This window comes from Lasiosphaeria miniovina (assembly GCF_030549165.1).
Source record: "Lasiosphaeria miniovina strain SMH2392-1A chromosome Unknown B0T26scaffold_1, whole genome shotgun sequence".
NCBI classification, from domain to species: domain Eukaryota; kingdom Fungi; phylum Ascomycota; class Sordariomycetes; order Sordariales; family Lasiosphaeriaceae; genus Lasiosphaeria; species Lasiosphaeria miniovina.
The window spans coordinates 902357-920568 of NW_026848220.1; the positions used below are offsets into that span (position 1 = coordinate 902357).

Here is an 18212-nt window from a genome sequence, read left to right on the forward strand (position 1 = left end):
CCCACGTCAACCAAAATGGTGGGAGGCGCCCTCTCAGACAATCTTGTGGATAAACCGTAGGCCACTAGGATCTTGACCTGAATCCCAACGCCCTCTATAAGGGACCCTGTCTCACTCAGGTCCTGCAGCCTTTATTATAGGTCATCCTGTTGCTTGTCTGGGAGGGTCTTGTCAATGCCATCCAAAACGAAGATGGGACTTTGCGCGAGGATGGGACTTTGCCCGAGGATGGTGGCGATGCGAGAAAAGGCATATGGAAGGTCCAAAACGTCATCTTCCCTGTTGGTATTGAACCTGGCCGTGACCTTGTTCTTCTTGGCCACTGGATGTGCAAACACGTTGCACGCCTCCAGAAGTGCTAGATTCTCCGGGCCTTGAGCAGCATACTTGTAGAGCTTATACAAGAACGTATTGCAGATTCTATCAGCCGTCAGGATCTGAGACGCCTGGGCCATTAACATCCTTTTTTTTGTTAGCAGCGTGCCTGCGCAAAAAGACCCCAATGTAGGGTTCAAAGTCGTAGTGAATATTCGGGAAGAAAGTCATGTTTTCCACTTCAACGGTAGAAGTCGGGAAGTAAAATGGTAAGAGTTAAACTACCGAGGTAGTCAAGCAGGAGCTTTTTCTTCAGTCGAGCAGGAGCCGGCAGAGACACAAGTCCACCTACCGACCAGTCACCCATCAATCTCCAGTTGCCGTCTCTCTTCAATCTTGGTTGCCGTAGGTCAATCTCCATTCGTCCCCCCTGGGACTATCGCCCCCCCAGGACTAAGAACCCCAGGACTAAGAACCCCAGGACCAAGAACCCCAGGACAAAGAACCCCAGGACAAAGAACCCCAGGACCAAGAGCCCCAGGACCAAAAACCCCAGGACCAAGAATCCCATCACCCCCGGTAACGTCCCCATTGATACCCCCGAGACCGCCGGTCTCTGTCGACGACCGAAATGTCCACTAGAAGTTCTCAGTCTCAGCCAGAGCAAGAGCAAAAGAAAGTGCAAGAGCAAGCGCTCGTCAGGGGCATCTGCGCCTTCGAGACCAACACTCTGTGACGGCGAGCAGCTAGTCCGGCAGGATATAAGCGTGTCCTCTTCGTCGTATAGCTTATCGTGGCCTAGCTCGTGACGGCGAGCAGCTAGTCCGGTAGGATACGGGCGTGTCCTCCGCGCCGTATAGCTTGTCGCGGCCTGGCTCGTGACGGCGAGCATCGGTAGAGCTGCACGAGATGTAAAACAGTGGTTTGCTGGTTTCGTCGGTGCTCTCGAGGTAATCCACAATAGACGCCAGGACGGTAGACTTGCCAGTGCCTGGAGACGATAAAGTCAGTCAGCACGCCATGCGTTACTTAGTCCCGAAGATTATGCTAGTCATCCTACCTTCGCGGCCGCCTACACAGAACATGACGTTCTTCTTGGAATTCTCCCAACTTCGGTAATAGCCGTGCTCGAATGCCCACTCGCATGTTCCGGGATGCCGCGCATCGATGGCCCGGCTCAAGGTCTCGGTCGACGCTTTCAGAGGGTTGAGATCCTCTCGGTGCTTCTGAAACTCCTGTAGCGCAAGATCCCACGGTGTCTTGGGGTTTGGTCGAGGCTTTGAAATCCTCGAATCCTTTGAGAATGTCGTTAAGCCTCCGCAAAGAGTCGGTATGGAATCTCTCCTGTGTTTCCTGGAAGGAACTGATGCTTTTAACGGCACCCGGCACCCTTAATGTTGGACAGAACAGTCGAGACACCCTCGAGATGGGATAGCGACCTGTCCTGAAAAGCGCCTTGGCTCTCCTCGACGGCCTTCTTTTTGAGCGCGGCGATGGCCTCGAGCCTGCCCGCGAACTTGCTAGGTGCCTTTAATCAGCACCAGACCTGGTCAGGTTAGTGGAGCTCCCGGTGCCAGTGGACGCCAAGGCGACCGCACTTGCCTCGGCGCTCGAGGTCCAGTCTTGTCTCTCACAAGTTCGGTATTTGCCAGACCAATCAAAGGAACTCGGAAGTAATCCCGACTTCTTGGCTCAACGATGTGGCCATGGCCAAGACGAGTGGATCCAAGTTGCCATCTACACCCCAACACCCCAGACCTACCAGCAAGCAGGCAATGAAGTCTTCAAACCTTGTTACCTCTTCGCAACATGATGAATTCCTGACAAGCGACTCTGACCGGGAGTGACGATCAAATATCCGTCCTGTAAACCTCTACGGTCAAGGCGAGAAATGGAGCATCCATTCATCTGACGTACGTATGTATGTGTATATATATAAATATATAAATATGTATAACGTAATTGCATAGCGAGCGCGCATATATAGCGAGCGCGCACTTTTCCCACCCCAATTGAACTATCGCAAAACATCGTAAATTTCTCCACGATAAAACATGCCCGCCGTACGAAATGAAGCACAAATACAGCTTGCCCTTCAAGCTATGCAACGCGACAAGAATCTTCGCCTTGCAACTGCTGCAGCCCGATATTCCGTACCCCGAAGAACACTTGAGCGGCGTTCGAACGGAATCCTCCCTCGAGCAGAAATTATTGCCAATTCGCGGAATCTTGACCCCCTTGAAGAGCAGGTTATCATACGAAGGGCTCTCGACCTATACGAGCAAGGATTTTTGCCAGGATACGGTATAATAGAAGATATGGCCAATTTGCTACGCGCGACGCGTAACGCGTCACGCGTCGGACCACGCTGGGCTGCAAACTTCGTACGACGACAACCAGAGCTCAAGATGCGTTGGACGCGTCCGTACGACTACCAAAGAGCTAAATGCGAAGATCCAAAGATAATTGGCGCGTGGTTTGACCGTGTTCGTAATGCAATTGCGAAATATGGGATTCTCGAGTCGGATATCTGGAACTTTGACGAGACTGGGTTTACGATGGGCCAGATCTCGTCAACACTTGTTGTTACCTCGTCCGACGGCCGTGCGAAGGTGAAGAAGATCCAGCCTGGTAATCGGGAATGGGCTACCGTGATTCAGGCCGTACGGTCGGGTGGTGATACTATCCCTCCGTATATAGTGGTTGCGGGCAAAGTCCACCTCGAGAGTTGGTATCGCGATAGCCCTTTCCCATCCGACTGGGTAGTGCATCTCTCAGAAACTGGTTGGACGAATAACCGGGTTGGTCTTGATTGGATTAAACACTTTGACCAACACTCTTGCCGCCGTACGATAGGTGGAAAGCGACTCCTAATCCTTGACGGGCATGAGAGCCACCATTCGGCCGAATTTGAGGACTATTGCAAAGAAAATAACATCATTACGCTTTGTGTGCCTCCGCACTCATCACATCTACTTCAGCCTCTTGATATCGGGTGTTTTAGTGTATTGAAGCGGTCGTACGGCAAGGAAATTGAGAAGTTGATGCGCAACCATATTCACCACATCACTAAGCCCGACTTCTTTCTCGCCTTCTTCAGCGCATTCCACGCGACATTTGAACCCGAAAACGTACAAGGAGGTTTTCGAGGGGCAGGCCTTATTCCATTCGACCCAGAGAAGGTCATTTCCGGGTTAGATATCAAGCTTCATACGCCAATACCTACTGGGCCCCCCGAGGCCTCGTACGATAGTTGGGTCTCTCAAACGCCACAAAATGCTACCGAAGCCTCTCTACAGTCAATACACATCAAGGATCGTATTGCTAGACATCAAGGCAGTTCACCCACCCCGATTATTGAGGCCCTTGATCAGATTGTAAAGGGTACGACGAAGGTTATGCACGAGATAGTGTTGATGAAGGCGCGCGTGCGAGAGCTTGAGGAAGCAAATGCAGCATTGAGCAAACGCCGGAGAGCTAAAAAAAAGTCGTATCCGGGCAGGAGGACCATTAACTATGGAAGAAGCGAGTGATATTTTGGCCCAAAGGGATGCGCATGCATTGGTAGAGAAGGAAAAGCGATCGAGGGGTGGTCGTACGAGGAGCAACGCAACAGGTTTACGACACTGTAGTAATTGCGGCAAAATAGGACACAACTCTCGTACATGCAAGGAGGACGCGAAAATGGATGAGTAATTAGATTCTGAGTAGTTTCTATTAATTTTTTTCCTTTGTGGTGTTGGTATTTCGTATAATAGTTCAATTGGGGTAGGAAAAGTGCGCGCTCGCTATACATGCGCGCTCGCTATACAATCACGTTATATAACTAACTATATATATATGTATGTATATATATATACAGGTGCTATTTGCGTTGTGCCGAAGAAACAATCTTTCCAGTCTCGGCCCTGGGCTGATATAGTGTGACACGTCACGGTAGGAAATGGCCATTTGCTGAATATTATATATAAAAGGTTTGGCTAGATTTTGACATTCTCTTCTCCCTGTCCGGGCTGCTCACACAAACATTGATCAAGGCTAACCCTCTACTGCAGAGCGTTCACAATGGACGTGTAGGCAGCCTTAGGCGCGTAGCTGCTGTCGAACAGCAGGGGGTTGCCCGAGGGTCTCCAAGAGTCCTGTGTTTTCACGCCAGTCAGTCACGGTCACCAGTTCACTCTCGCAGGCCGTGTTTTCAAGTCGAAACTCACATTATCGCGGACGCCCCAGACGGTAATACCGACGCACTTGGGCTCGGACAGGCAGCCTTTCGTGATGGTGGCGTAGTCGCCGGCATTGTTGCCCTGGATGTCGAGCTCGGTCACGGCGACCTCCTTGACGCCGGCGCCGGCGAGGGCCGAGATGGCCTTGGCCAGGTTGGCGCCGCCGCCCGACGTGATGTGGCCCTGGGTACCGATGCCGTCGATGGGCGTGCCGGCGGCGATCCACTTCTTGACGTGGTCGACCATGCCCTTGGTCAGTTTTGTCGCTGTCGGGCTGTCGAGGTTGTAGTCGTTGATGTAGAGCACTGCGTCCGGGTCCGCCGCGCGCGCCGCCTTGAACCCGATGCTCACAAAGTCCTCGCCCAGCACGTTGGAGAAGACGCTGTTGCGGAGCGAGCCGTCCTCGTTGAACATCTCGTTGACGATGTCCTGCCGACACGCACCTTGGTCAGCTTTGAGAATTTCAGGAACAGATCAAGGTGTGGCACGTACGTAGCCTCTGATCTTGCCCTTGTACCGCGTCATGACGGTCGTGATGTGGCTCTGGATCGTGCTCGTCAGGACCGCCTTGTCGCGGATGTTGCTGACCCACCCGGCCAGCTGCGAGTGCCAGATGAAGGTGTGGCCCCTGATGGTCTTGTTGTGCGTGGTGGCCCAGTTGACGAGGAAGTCTGCCTGGCTCCACGTGTAGGTGCCCTTCTGGTTCTGCAGACTCTCCCACTTCATGCTGTTCTCGGGCGTCACCTGGCCGAAGTTGGCGTCGATGATGGCCGCGTTCTTGCCGGCGTTGAGCCGGCCCTGGTCAGTGCAGGTGCCAAAGTAGAGCTTGCCCTTGGCCTTCATCAGCGTGTCGATGCTCGTGGCCGCCTGCCGGGGCTCGTTGCCGGCGGGGGCTGCCGAGACCGCCAGCGGCGCCAGCAGGAGCATAAGATTGGCCCTCATGATGGCAAGGCGTGTGTGTTGATGCTGAACGAGATCCTGACTCCAACTTGGTGAGGTTGGGCGATCAACACTGGCTGTCCGTCTCCTCGTGCACGACCGAGATCCCGGGAGGGAGAGAGAGAGAGAGAGGCGAGCGGCTCCGTATAAATACCGATACCCGGCTATGAGAAAGGGATTCGGAAGACTAACAGCCCCCAATTTTCTCTTTTCCATCTTCAAGCGAGCCTATGGGAATGAAGCTAGGGTCGAGCTCCCATTGTCTTTGGGCCGCGCTGCCTCTTCCGTCTATCCCGCAGCCAAAGCTCCCATATGGTGGCCAACCCTGTCGTTGACGTACCGCCAGGGGGATTTCCCCCTGGCGCGAAAAGCTCCGCGCCGCCCACATGCGGGGCCCCGCAACGCCTCTCGACGCCAAGGGCTCGTGTGGTGGTGCGGCGGGTGGGCGTAGGGCGAGCTTTCTCCAAATTCTGCCATTAGCCGCGCGCTGCCAACGGTTCGGATAAAGCCCTGCTCTGCTCCTTTCCATTTTTGCCGTAGAGCGGACAATATGGGACTCTGCCGGCCCTCGCTGGGCCAGCCTCTCCCCGTTAGAAAATATCGGGGCGAATGAGAGCCCCCCAAGACCCCTGGCCGAGGGCTGCTATTGGCGGCATATTCATAGTGCGGCGCCAGCCCACGGCGCCCATCTGCCGCAAAGGGGCTTGGCGCCATCGGGATCGTGGAGAAGCAATAAGAGACGTCGGTTTCCCTACTCCGTCTCCCAAACAGCATTACGTCTTTTCCCGTCTTGTCCTTGTCTAGCTTCATTTGTGCGGGGGTCTCTGTCAGGGGCGCAGTCTGCCGGCTGACTGGAACCTGGGAATCATGGCCCGGAACCCATGATATCTTTGCTCCTTCGCGTTGAAAGCCGTCTGCAGTAGCCGTGTCTTTCTTCGCGTTGGCCGAAGTAGAATGTGACACAGCCCCCCTTTCTCCTACCGCGTAGCCGCTTCGAGCCCATGACGTTCACTCCGGAAATAGAGAGGTAAACAAATTAGAGCAGGCCCAAGCTTTACATGAGCTTGGATTACAAACATCTCTGTTGGTTGTCAGATCGCTGGATCAGCAAAGAAATAGAGAATAGAGCGATCCCACAACAGTAGCATGTAACATGGTTGCCCGTCTTGGTCTTGGGAACAACGGAAAGTCGGCACAAAGATATAATTACTCGTTTGCCCGCACTCGAGCTCGTTTAACCTCCTAGATTAAATGCCAACAGTAGGTGGTGAAGGGCAAGATAGTAGCTCGTCTTGGCTTTACAACCGAGGTTGGGAACTCGAGCGACATGCTAGGGCATCGATTAGGGTTGACAAGATTTAATACAAGTGAGCCTGGTCACCTGCGTAAATGTTTGTACGGGCTTTGAACGAATGAGCTGCAATGTCGTTGTTTACAAAATATCCAACCATATAGGTAATGACAATTCGAAACAAGTCGCCACCGACTCCAATCACCGTAAAACGCCCAAGCAATCCCAACCATGGTATTTATCTCACATGCAAAAACCTATCAAGCACTTATGATACATGTTCCCAAATATCTACACAGCCTATCTAGTAGCTACAGAGACGTGACCTTAGGATTTGGTCAGAAACTTCTGGAACGATTCCTGGTCGATGACCACGTTCCCGACAGCCCGCAGGCGCTTGCGGCCCGCCTTTTGCTTGTCGAGCAGCTTCCTGCGGCGGCCAATGTCGCTGGCATGCAGCTTGGCGAGCACGTCCTTGCGGAAGGGCTTGATGGTCTCGCGGGCGACGATGCGGCGGCCGGCAGTGGCTTGGATGATGACCTCTGCGGAAGCAGTGAGTATCTTGGCGCACGAGATGGAGGAACACATCGTGTTCAGGGGGAAAGAATGAGGAAAGAAAAGAAACGTACCAAACATTTGCCGATCGACATGCTCCTTGAACTTCTCGACCCACTGTCTACCGAGGCGGTCAACCACGCTGTTGTGCACCACGCGGGCAACGGCATCGACAGGGGCCTTGTTGACGAGCAGGTTCATCTTGACGAGATGGCTCTGGCGCCAGCCGGCATCCTCGTAATCGAGCGTGGCGTAGCCTTTGGTGGCGCCCTTGAGCTTGCCAAACAAGTCGTCAACGAGACTGGCTGTGGGCAATTCGTAGATGAGAATGACCTGGGTTGCGTGGAAGAACTCAATGCTCTTCTGGAGGCCGCGGGCCGCCTCGCAGATCTCGATGACGCGCCCCAGGTACTCGCCGGGCAAAGTCATGGTGGCGCTCACAAATGGCTCGTAGAGCGTGGCACGCTGTAGGCGGTGGTCGTCCGTCTCGGGGAACTCGGCGGGGTTGGTGACGATAGACTCCTTGCCGTTGCCCCACACGATCTTGGTCGGGACGGAAGGCTCTGTAATGATGACGTCGGCACCGTGCTCCTGGCGCAGCCGGTCCTGGAACACGGAGCAATGCAGGCTGCCGAGGAAGCCAAGGCGCCACCCCGCGCCGAGGGCCTCGGAGTGGTCCTTTTGCAGCGTGACACTGCGGTCATTGAGCACGAGCTGCCCAATGCTGTCCGCGAGCTTACTGTAATCCGCCTGGTCTGTCGGGAACGCCGCCACGAACACCATGGGCTTGGTCTCCTCAAATCCGGGGTACGGTTCGACGACACCCAAAGCTCCGACCTTTGTGAACGTGTCACCCATCTTGGCGTCCTGAATCCGCTTCATGCCCGGGGAGAAGAAAACATAGCCGACCTGGCCCGCCCGCAGCGCTGTCTGGGCCACCTGACCAGGGTGCTGGATGCCCACTTCGCCCACCGTGTACTCCTGCCCCGTAGCAAAGCTGACAAGCTTGTCGCCAGCCCGCACCTGCCCGTCGAAAACACGCACGAGCAGAACCACGCCGCGGAACGTGTCGTACCACGAATCCACTAGCAACATCCGCAAGGCTTTCTCGGCATTTCCAGTGGGGTGGGGAATGAGCTCAACCACGGCGGGAAGAACCTTGTCGATGCCCTGGCCCGTCTTCGCACTGACCCGGACAGCTTTGGAGGTGTCCATGTCGAAGACGGACTCGAGCTGCCCCAGGGCACGCTCGACATCGGCCGTCGGGAGGTCGACCTTGTTGACGACGGGGACCAGCGTAAGACCCTGGGCGAAAGCGAGATAGAAGTTGGCCACAGTCTGCGCCTGCACGCCCTGGGAGGCGTCGACGAGGAGCAGGGCACCGCCGCAGGACGCGTACGAGCGCGTGACCTCGGCGCGGAAGTCTACGTGGCCGGGGGTGTCGACGAGGTGGAGCAGGTAGTCGAGCCCGTCTTTGGGGTAGCGGTAGAGCATGGTGCAGGTCTGGGCCTTGACCGTGATTCCACGCTCGCGCTCGACGTCGAGCTTGTCCAGGACCTGCTTGTTCCCATCGCCGGCACTGATCGTACCCGTGTATTCCAGCAGCCTGTCGCTCAGGGTGCTCTTGCCGTGGTCGATGTGCGCCACGATGCAAAAGTTGCGATAGCGCTCGATGGGGATGGCGGCGATGCGTTGCTCGAGGTCGCTGGCATTTTTATTGCGGATGCCGCCGCTGGCAGTGGTTGAGGCGTGACATCTCTGGCCTCGGTAGAGGACCTGGGGGTGAAAGACGGTCGGGTCCGTCGAGGACGGGGATGAGGAAGAGGGTGGCGGTGGAGGGAGTTGTCGTGCAGGCGGCTGGCTGTGCGAGATGGGCCGCGAGGATCGGGAGGTGGCGCGCTTGCTGCTGCTGGTGCTGCTGCTGCTGCTAACTGTGAATGCCGCTCGGTTCAGCAGCAGCGGCAAGGCTCGAGGCGGCAGCCGCAGACATGGTCGCATGAGCCCTTGGAGACCCGGTGCGCCACGCATCCGATTGGCGCTTCAGGGTCATGGAGTTGCGAGGAGAGGGTCGGGTCGACGTCCGTGTTCTAACTTCTACCGGACCATGCTGTCCGCGTCAAAACGGCGTGCCAAAATTTTGGCCAGAAAGCTGGAGTCGCAGCTCGGTCCCGCGGTCCCCACCCAAAATTTCCCCAACTCCCATTGCCTAACAGGCCGCTTATCTTATCAGGACCTGCGCCAGCAACTCGTATCAACCTCGGGCAAGAATGTTCAGGGGACAGATGCAGCTGACCTTGAGGATCCGAGGCAGCTTCCTCCCTCTTTGGCACATATATATATCTCTTCATTCCGCTGCTATAAACAAAATCGTCCTACGTGACCTCCGTCCCGTCATCGTCTGCCATTCCTCCTGGCCAGACACATTCCGCCCCCCCCCTGCTGACATATGCAATTATATACCGAGGCAGCCGTGTTAGCCAAATCGTAGGGCTTCCTCTTGCGCCGACCGAGGGGTAAACCAAAGACGTCAAATCTTTTCAAGGATCTTCTTTCCCCTCTCCTCTTATCCCTTTTGCACACTCATTGCTCTTTCCTGCAGACCAGACTTGCTTTACTTGTCTAGTAGTAATCCTGCATCGTTGGAGTCGGTCCTTGGACGTAATCAATTATATATGCATCGAATCGAAACAAATCCTTCCATCCTCCCCCTTCACATAATTCTTACTCATCCGAGGGGCGTTTGGTCAAACAAGCACCCACTCGGTACCGCGCTTCACGAACTTGTCCAGCATCATGGTCAAGTCGGAGAGCACGAAGCGGCAAATGTAGAAGCCAAAAAACTCGGCGGCGTGCCGAGTGCACAACTCGAGCCCGACTTGCGTCTTGTCGGCGTGGCGCAGACCGGGGTCGTCAACCTGGCGAGCGATTTGGTCTAGGAAGCTTGATCAGTACTGATTGCCCTCGGCTCGCTGCTGTCTTTCACGGGTACTCACCGATTGTCTGAGCTGCGTCGAACAGTCTCGCCAACGCGCTCATGTAGTTCGCGTTCGGACCCGCGAACAACACGCTCCCAACATTTCGCTTCGTCGGTCGACTTGTGGGGTGGTTGGTCATGGGCAAACTCGACAGAAGCGCGTCTTTGCCACCAGACCCGTCGGTGGGTGTTGCCGACGAGCTGGTGCCGCCGCTCCCGCCCTTGCCGTTATATGCCGCCAGGGCTGGCAAATTGGCAGAGCTGTTCTTGCTCCGAAGTCTTCGCCACGAGAAACCGCTGCCCTTGGCCATGACAGAAGCAGACCTCGGCACTGATGATGCCTCGCTTTCGACAGCATTCGCGTCCTTGAACATGGTACTCGTACCTTGGACGCCTACCTCGCTGCCCAGCTTACGGGATAGGGTCGCTTGGACCTGCTCGAGCACGCCCTCAAGTGACTGCATCTCTTCCAGCACTGCATCGGCGTCAATCGTGTCTACCCTGGCCAGCTTCTGCAGAGCGGCTGTTAGGTAATCGCAGTTCGAGATCTTGTCTTCCAGGTACTTGAGCTTCACGCCCTTGACTCGCCACACGTCTCTCGGCACAAACAGCTTGTTGCTCAAATACCCCCCGCGCGGGTGGCACATGGTCTGGTAGAGGCAGCGCATCAGCCAGAATGGCCTGAGCATGACGTCGTTAGGACAAGGCTCGAGCAGTGCGGGCGCTTCAGCAGCCAACGTGTTGGGCGACCCCGGGCTGTTCGGTAGGTGAAAATGGCTGTCGAACAGGTGCAAGCCGCCGGCCACGGGGCCGTTTACCCGGTCCTTGAAACTCCCCACGAGCGGAGTGGGGAGCGACGGAAGGGCGGGCAGTCGAGAGGAAGATCCGCCAACTCCGAACTGGTTACTTAGCGGCGTCCCTGGTGACATGTCTGACGCGTCATCCATGTTTGAGACTGAGAGGTTTCGTGACTTCAAACTCTTCAGACTCGAGGAAGAGAAATTTTTCCGCAGCACTGGTCTTGACACGGACGGTGAGCCGGAGCGAGGCTGGTCATCCTGCACAAAACCTGTGGGAAGTGGCGGTGTTCCCGTTCCTTCTGCCAACGAGCCTGGAACCGGGGATGGAGTAGGTCTTCCCAGCGGTGGGCCATTCGTCCTGCTGGGACCGGCCGATAGAGCCTGGCGTTGTTGGACGATGTAGCTGCTCGTTTTTGGCTGAGAGGGGAACGATGGCCCCGCCGTGGCCGGTGGCGCTGCTTGGGTCAGCTTTGTCGTCTCAATCTTCAGTTGCTTTGGGTTTTGACCCGAGAGGCGACGGTTTCGCACGCTTTGGTTAGAGCCCTGGGAACCTGCAGAGGACGGCTGAGGCGGTAACTGGGGTATTTGAGGCAACGCCTGTTTGGGCGGCGAATGGAGCGGGGCGGCAATCTGAGAGAGGACCGTATTCTCGCTCACAGTTGTGAGTATAGTGGTGGCCGTCGGTGGGTTGGAACCCATCGAACTGTGCCAAGTTCGACTGGTTACCCCGCTGGAGTCCGATTCTCGCGGCACCGAAGACCGCACTTGACGGCCAAATGCAAAGTCTTCAATCACGTAGCCCCTAGTCATCTCTTCCAGCACCCGCTCCTCTTCATCCGTGTTGTGGCCGTCCCAGAAGTCATCGACAAACGCCTCCTTCCTCGAGTACTCCTCATCCTCTAGTTGTTGCTGCAACCGTAGCCTCTTTTCTCTTTCATTTGCCAGCTCCAGAGTCTCTCTCTCGGATTCCCGAACCCGCTCCCTCGCCAGCTCTACCCTCCGCAGTGTCTTGGCCATCACATCCTCAGAGTCTTCACGGTAAAGCTCACCTTCGTATGGGGTTTCGGGTTCGTACCCTTCGTCATAAGCAGCCTCGATTGCATCGTCCAGGGCGGCGTCAAACTCGGCCTCCGTGTCCCCACTTGCGGCCCTAATATGTTTTCTTCTTATACCCAGCGATGATGAGCGCGAGTGGACAGACGAAGCTGCCGACCCACCAGACTCGTCAATCGGGTCGAGCCACGATACTGACTCGTGGCTGTTCGCCCGCTGGTGTCCTCTCATCGAAACAGCCGGAGCTAGTCGAGCTCCAGCTCCAGAGTATTCAGGTCGAGTGAACCTATCCGGGCTTTCCTGTCCGGGTGGCGGTGGGGGTGGCTTAGCTGGAGACAGCGGTCGCCGAGGGGATAGTGGCGGCGGCAGGTAATCGTTGTCGACATGGGGTTGAAGGGTCGCGCCATTGTCGAATCGTGTTCGTGAGAAGGCTGATTGGAGGGAATACTGCTCCGTTAAGATCGCCCGGGGAACCTCCTTCGGAAATCTAGAACCGTCCCTCGGTACATCTATCGAGAGATTTGGGGGTGATTTTGAAGAGAACGAGAGCCTTGAAGCAGTTTTTGGCATGGAATAACTAGGCACCACGAAGTCTCTGTCGTGATCTTGCTCTCTTCCAACCACCGCCGGTTTCACATTTTCACGGGAACTTTCTTCTTCGTTAATGAAAGGCGAGCTCATAAACACGTCAATGTCATCTTGGAGTTCATTACTCTCGGGTCGCTGTGGGAGTTCTTTTTCGGCCAGCTCAAGCCCGGCAAGGAGCTCGTCAAGCTCATCGATTCGGCTCGTGTAGGTCTTGTGCTATAATTTGGGTCGAGTGTGTCAGGACTGAGTACTGCCGGGAAAGCCACGACAGGTACGGCCACAGTGAAAAGGGAGAAAGTAGGATGGAAGTTTGAACGTACAATGGCCTCTAACTTATTTCGGTCTTCATCTCCCGATGTGCGCTGGAGCACTTGTTGTAGCAAAGTGCAAGCCTCTGAATATGCTCTCCGTGCGCCTTCAGTATTCTGCGCATTGTCGAGCTGAACGGCCGTGTTTGCTTTTTGGAGGGCCTTTGACAACATAGCCCTCTGGGATGGCGGCTTGCCTGCGCGATCGCGCTCCCGATCGCGACCTTTCGATCCAGTCGAGTCAGCGCTGCCCTTGGCACCCGTTGACCTACTCCGCGAGTGCCCTCTCGGCTCGCCAATCTGTGCGGTATATAGCATCGTCGGAGGTAGCTCAATTACTGCGAGCGGGCCCAACGACTCCGCAGACTTCCGCTTCTGCTGCTTCTGCTTCTGCTGCGTCGACGACAGTCCCGGCTTTTCTTCTGAAATCTGTGGTATACCATCCCAGTAGAGTCCTAGATCGTCGCTCAGCCGGCGAATGTAGCGTAGTCGCTGTGGTTCTGTAACCTCCCCTAGTACATTAGACTGGCGAAATTCGTCCTCCAGCGACGGCCCGGTCGTTATCTGAGGCAAGCTCAGCAGCGGCGGAATCGGGGCTGGCAGAGGCGAATCGCTGCGGGCTTGAGACGAGGCAGCTCCCTGAGGCGAACCGCTGACTGTCGATGACCGGCTTTTGCGTAGCTTCTTGCTCGGCGAGGAAAAGGCGCCCCCGAGTACCTCGGAACTCACGCGACGAGTAAAGTTGGTGAGGTTGGAGGCGCGACTCGACGTCGTCGAAGCAGACCAGCGATTGAGGTTTCGAAAGCTGTCGCTGAGGCCGCTGGTGCTTCTCGACCGCGAGTGACCACTCGTGCGCGGAGGCTCGAGTTCTTTGGCCGGGTCTAGCGAGGCGGACGGAAGTGCCGGGTCATGGAAAAGATCTGCGCGGTTGGACGGCGCGTCGACTGCGGCGAGATCGAAAGTAATTCGTGCCGGAGGAAAGAGGGTCGGCGTCTGTGGGAGGGAGTGGGGAGGGAAAGCGGTGTACGATGTGCGGTGGGTTGTCGCCGAGGAGGCTTTTTTGTGTCGGCTTGGTACCGCTGGCCGGGGTTCGGCTGCAGGGGAGTCGACGAGGTCGGGGGGGTCGGGGGGGTAGCGGTTGGATTTGGCCACCAGATTGGCAGAGTCGCGACTGGGCCGCCGTGTTCTCGACGACGAGGGCGATTGCGATCCGGCGGGCTTGGAACCGCGGAAACTCGAGGATCGCGGGGGTAGCGACGTCGTCGACAAATAATCGGCGACACGTACCGGATACAAAGTTGGGAGTGTCGCGGCGGGATGGTACGAGGGCATCGCTGGGCGTCGAAAGGCGGACCTAGTATTTCTGGCTCTAATATTCCCCCCCCCCCAGCGCCTAGGGTAGCCGACCGAATTGAGACAGGCGGGACGCTTGACGGCACTCCAGGGGAAGCCGAGACAGAAGCGGGATGGGGTGGCTTCCAGCCAGCCTGGGCAGGGGGAGACGCGCCTGCAATCAGCCGGGGGTGGTGGGAACGATTTGATCCACGGGCTGCCGTTGGTCGCCTGCTGGGATATTTCGCTGCAGTTAACTGGTGGCTGCTCAATCTGTCGTCCAAAATCTTCTCCACCGCCAATACAATAGCTTCTGCCGTGATGCAGAAACAGTGGCTGCACGCTGGCGATTGGGGGGAAGCGGACCCGCCGACCTGATGCTGTGCGCAGGTCTCTGAGCACTGCTGCAATAGCAATGCACGGGCTGTCGTAGGTAATGAGCGGTCACCACAGCGGCGGGTTCTAGCGAGCGGCAGGTAACAGGTGTGAGTCGGGAAGTCAGTCGCGGAGGTCGTCGAACTGCGGTTGCGCGACACATATAACGTTCGTTGAGGGGCGCGCGTTGCCTTGGAGTGGTCGGTCGGCCAAAATTCAAGAAACCATGGGCTCGGAGGGAGATGCGGGCTTCTGGGCGACGGTTCCTCTTTGTGTTTTTTTTCCTGCTTCCCGCCGGTCCTTCGCTCCTGACTCAGTCCGCCGTCAAGTTCATCGCCGCCGCATTCCGTGCCTTTCTGGGGCGTCTTTCTGCGCCTGTGCCATGGATGCTGTCATCGTAATCAAGGCATCGCTCAGCCTTTCTTGAGGTCCACGGCTGTCTGCCCTGGGCCCGTCCGTTTCCAACACGCCGAGTGGCCAGACCACAGTGCATCCCTGGACCACTGACAGCCAGCGCGCACACAGCGTCTCCTGTCAGCTGCTTTCCCAAACCTGGCTGCACGAAACGCCCCTTCCCCTGTCTCTGCGCCGCCAAAAGTCTACAGGGGTGTTCGCTGGAAGAGCGGGGCATGTGCGCAACACGCCGCTACTGCGTGCTGGGCGGGCGAGATTACTATTGGACGGCTCCACGCCCCTCATGTTGCCTCCATGGGCTGGAGCTGGGGAACCTGCGTACTAAGAATCTAGTGCTAACATACTCCCGGTAAATAATATCGGCACTTCGTTAGCCACGAGTAGAGGGTACACGCATTGCCCGCCGCCAAACAGCGGCGTCGTCTTGTCGAAAAAGGGGTTGTGGTGGCAGCCACCGACCAACCCGGATCCGCACGGCGCTTTTTGATTGAATGTGCCTCGACTCCGTCTTTTTAAGCTTCAAGCTCCCCTCACTAAGCTCCCACCCGTCCTGCAGTCGCGAGATCGGCGGAGCTCGGTTTTTCGATTGAAATGACATTTGTACCGCGTGATTGACACGGCTCGAGGTGTAGGCGACTCCTTCCCTCAGATCTGTCAAGAAATCGCGAGTGTAACAACAGCCTCGTCGGGCTGCACGCGCATCACAACGTGGCCTCGAAAGAGAGCTTGGGATACACTCTCCGCCCCCAGCCCAGCCGCTTTTGCGGCGCGACGCGATGTATTTCACAAACCGCACCTTATCGTTTACCCACTTGCGACAAACACACCAGCCGCGTAATGCTGGCATTGTTGTTTGCGATTCTGCGAGTCGGCACTCGGTGTCCATTCGTCTTGGTTTCCTTTGCCCCCGCTCTGCATGCAGCCAGTGAGGCAGAGGTCACTTCTGCTCTCAGTCGAGCCCGACTAACAGCCCAGCGGGAACGAAGACGGTTTGTATTTTCCACGGGCAATCGCCACTGTTGGGTAGGCAACTGCCCGAACAGTGAACAACTCGAACCGAGCTCGCATTGTGTTCCTGCACCCAACTGAAAATGGTCCGTCGTGTTTCTGCGGGTCCTCCTGGAAAGGCTTGGATGGGGGTGCACAGCATCAGGCGCCGCGCTGGCATCAACGCCCAAAAATGGTGACAACTGTGTCCCAGTTGGGCAACTGGCAGCCTGCCTTCAAACGCACGCCGTTTCACGCCCACTTTCGAGGACGCCAGGCAGTCAGCAAATACGTGCACCTGTTTGCCGGCGCAGAACAAGAGAATGTTCAACTTCGAAAACGGAATGGGCAAAACAGCGAGCCAATGGAGCCTCAAGCGCGAATCGAATCTCTTGATGCACTCGGAGTCGGCGCCACCGGCGCAGTGGCGTCATTTGGCCGATCGTCAGCAGAGCCGCTGTCATTACCCACCCGAGCCATCCAGCAATCCCCCTTCACACGCCGGCGGCACCTCAGATTGCGGCAACCCGCAGTTTGGCCCTGTTTGGTCGTTGCCACATCGCCAAGACACCATTTCCCGAGCCTCAAGTGGCTATCGCTCGTCGTTTGTGACGTCCGCCCATGCCGTGCAGGCGTCGGATAGACCCACCTTGGGTACTTGAGCCCCATTCCCGCTCTGGCGCAGATGGCGCTGGAAGTCCGGCGACTGACTTGTCATCCATTGCAACGTGTTTTCTCCCTCTCTTCGTCTTTGCTCTCTTCGCGCGCTGTGATTTCACGGTTCGACCATTTCAGGGGAAGCGCCCAATATCCCGCCAGCCCATGTCGATAGCATGGCGCGCCGTTTTCTCCCTTCGTCATGTTTCCCATTTTCTCTCCCCCCCCACTGCGCTACCCAGCTCTGATCCGTGAAGGACTTGGACAATGCAACCCTCGAATGCAACTCGGAGTTCTGGGAAACATCGTCGCTAGGATGTTTGCTCTTTACTCCGACTCTTGTTTGTTTCATTTACGCCCCAGGTGGCCGTCCCGGCCCCTTTTTCGCGAGGCCATTGCGCAGATGATCCGGGCCTTGGCGCCGGGAACTCTGACGCCTCACTCGCTTTTTTTTTTGCTCCGCCGAACCAACACCTTGCTTCCGACGCACTGTCCTGCCTCTATGCACTTCGCAGTGCCTCGCTCGTGCATCCCGCCGCGGGATACTCCGTACTCAGCACCACCTTCGGGAATGAAATTGGGGCAAACAACTTTTTGTTCGCGAGCCTGGGAGCTTACGAATTTTTTTCCTTTTGTGGCTAACCTATTGAAGAATCATGGAAACAGGTAAAGTTTTTTATTCGGTAAGGATGGCGACCTCCAAGCAGCCCATCCATCAATGCTCTGCGTCATCGCATGGACGTTTGTCGCAACGCCGCCCTACGGGCGCCGCACGAGCCTCGTTTGCATTGGCCAAGCACACACACGGGCAATCGTCCTCGAATCCCCGTCCCCATTGATAGGGCCTCTGACGATGCAGGTGACCTACCGTGGTCTGCTAGCACTGGGTTCGAGCGCCTTTTGGTCGTTGGTGGCGTGTGATTCGGGCTGCCTCTCCTGATGATATATGTTTGGGTGATGCGCCGCCTCTGCCGTTCCGCCAACCGAGAGCCCCTGGTTCTGGCAAGGCCACGGGAATGGAGGCATCAACGATCGCGTCACTTTTGACGATCCTGCTCTGACATGATAGCACGTACCTCTGTCGATCTATCATTACCTAGTGCCAACATGAGTCCTCGTGCCCGTGTGTTCTCCACGAAGCATGTTTTGCCCTGTCTTCGGCATTGCTCTAGTACTTATTTCGTTCTAGTCGCACGTCATCCGTCACCTTTCTCATCCCATTTGCAACGCTCATGACCAGCTCTGGTGCGATGAGTCGTACGGTCAAGTGATTGCGCCTCGGCTGATGCAATATGGCCGAAAGCGAGCTTGTCTTGTTGTTTTTGCTTATCGGATAGTGTCCCGGCAGCGTGGGTTTTCGCGGTCGTTTGGTCCGCTCTTGATAGCCGAAAGGGGTGTTGG

General features: G+C 56.5%; 4 protein-coding genes across 4 annotated transcripts; 1 reads left to right on the forward strand and 3 right to left on the reverse strand.

The window, feature by feature from the left end:
* Positions 1 to 4361: 4361 nt before the first annotated feature.
* B0T26DRAFT_633642 (glycoside hydrolase superfamily) lies at positions 4362 to 5480 on the reverse strand (the record flags this gene model as incomplete). Its single annotated transcript, XM_060436555.1, has 3 exons — positions 4362 to 4454; positions 4527 to 4967; positions 5031 to 5480. The coding sequence occupies 3 exons, from the start codon at positions 5478 to 5480 to the stop codon at positions 4362 to 4364; spliced, it is 984 nt and encodes a 327-aa protein (XP_060302048.1).
* A 1344-nt stretch (positions 5481 to 6824) lies between these two features.
* Positions 6825 to 9739, reverse strand: B0T26DRAFT_6823 (GTP-binding protein GUF1). Its single transcript, XM_060440738.1, has 2 exons — positions 9617 to 9739; positions 6825 to 9556 (listed from the first exon to the last, which is right to left on the reverse strand). The coding sequence occupies exon 2, from the start codon at positions 9349 to 9351 to the stop codon at positions 7096 to 7098; it is 2256 nt and encodes a 751-aa protein (XP_060302049.1). The 5' UTR covers positions 9352 to 9556; positions 9617 to 9739; the 3' UTR covers positions 6825 to 7095.
* B0T26DRAFT_6817 (uncharacterized protein) lies at positions 9740 to 14512 on the reverse strand. Its single transcript, XM_060440674.1, has 3 exons — positions 13059 to 14512; positions 10317 to 12954; positions 9740 to 10255 (listed from the first exon to the last, which is right to left on the reverse strand). The coding sequence occupies exons 1-3, from the start codon at positions 14376 to 14378 to the stop codon at positions 10068 to 10070; spliced, it is 4146 nt and encodes a 1381-aa protein (XP_060302050.1). The 5' UTR covers positions 14379 to 14512; the 3' UTR covers positions 9740 to 10067.
* A 1682-nt stretch (positions 14513 to 16194) lies between these two features.
* B0T26DRAFT_6878 (uncharacterized protein) lies at positions 16195 to 16905 on the forward strand. Its single transcript, XM_060440952.1, has one exon. It carries the CDS (start codon positions 16348 to 16350, stop codon positions 16795 to 16797), a length of 450 nt encoding a protein of 149 aa, XP_060302051.1. The 5' UTR covers positions 16195 to 16347; the 3' UTR covers positions 16798 to 16905.
* The last annotated feature ends 1307 nt before the right edge of the window (positions 16906 to 18212 follow it).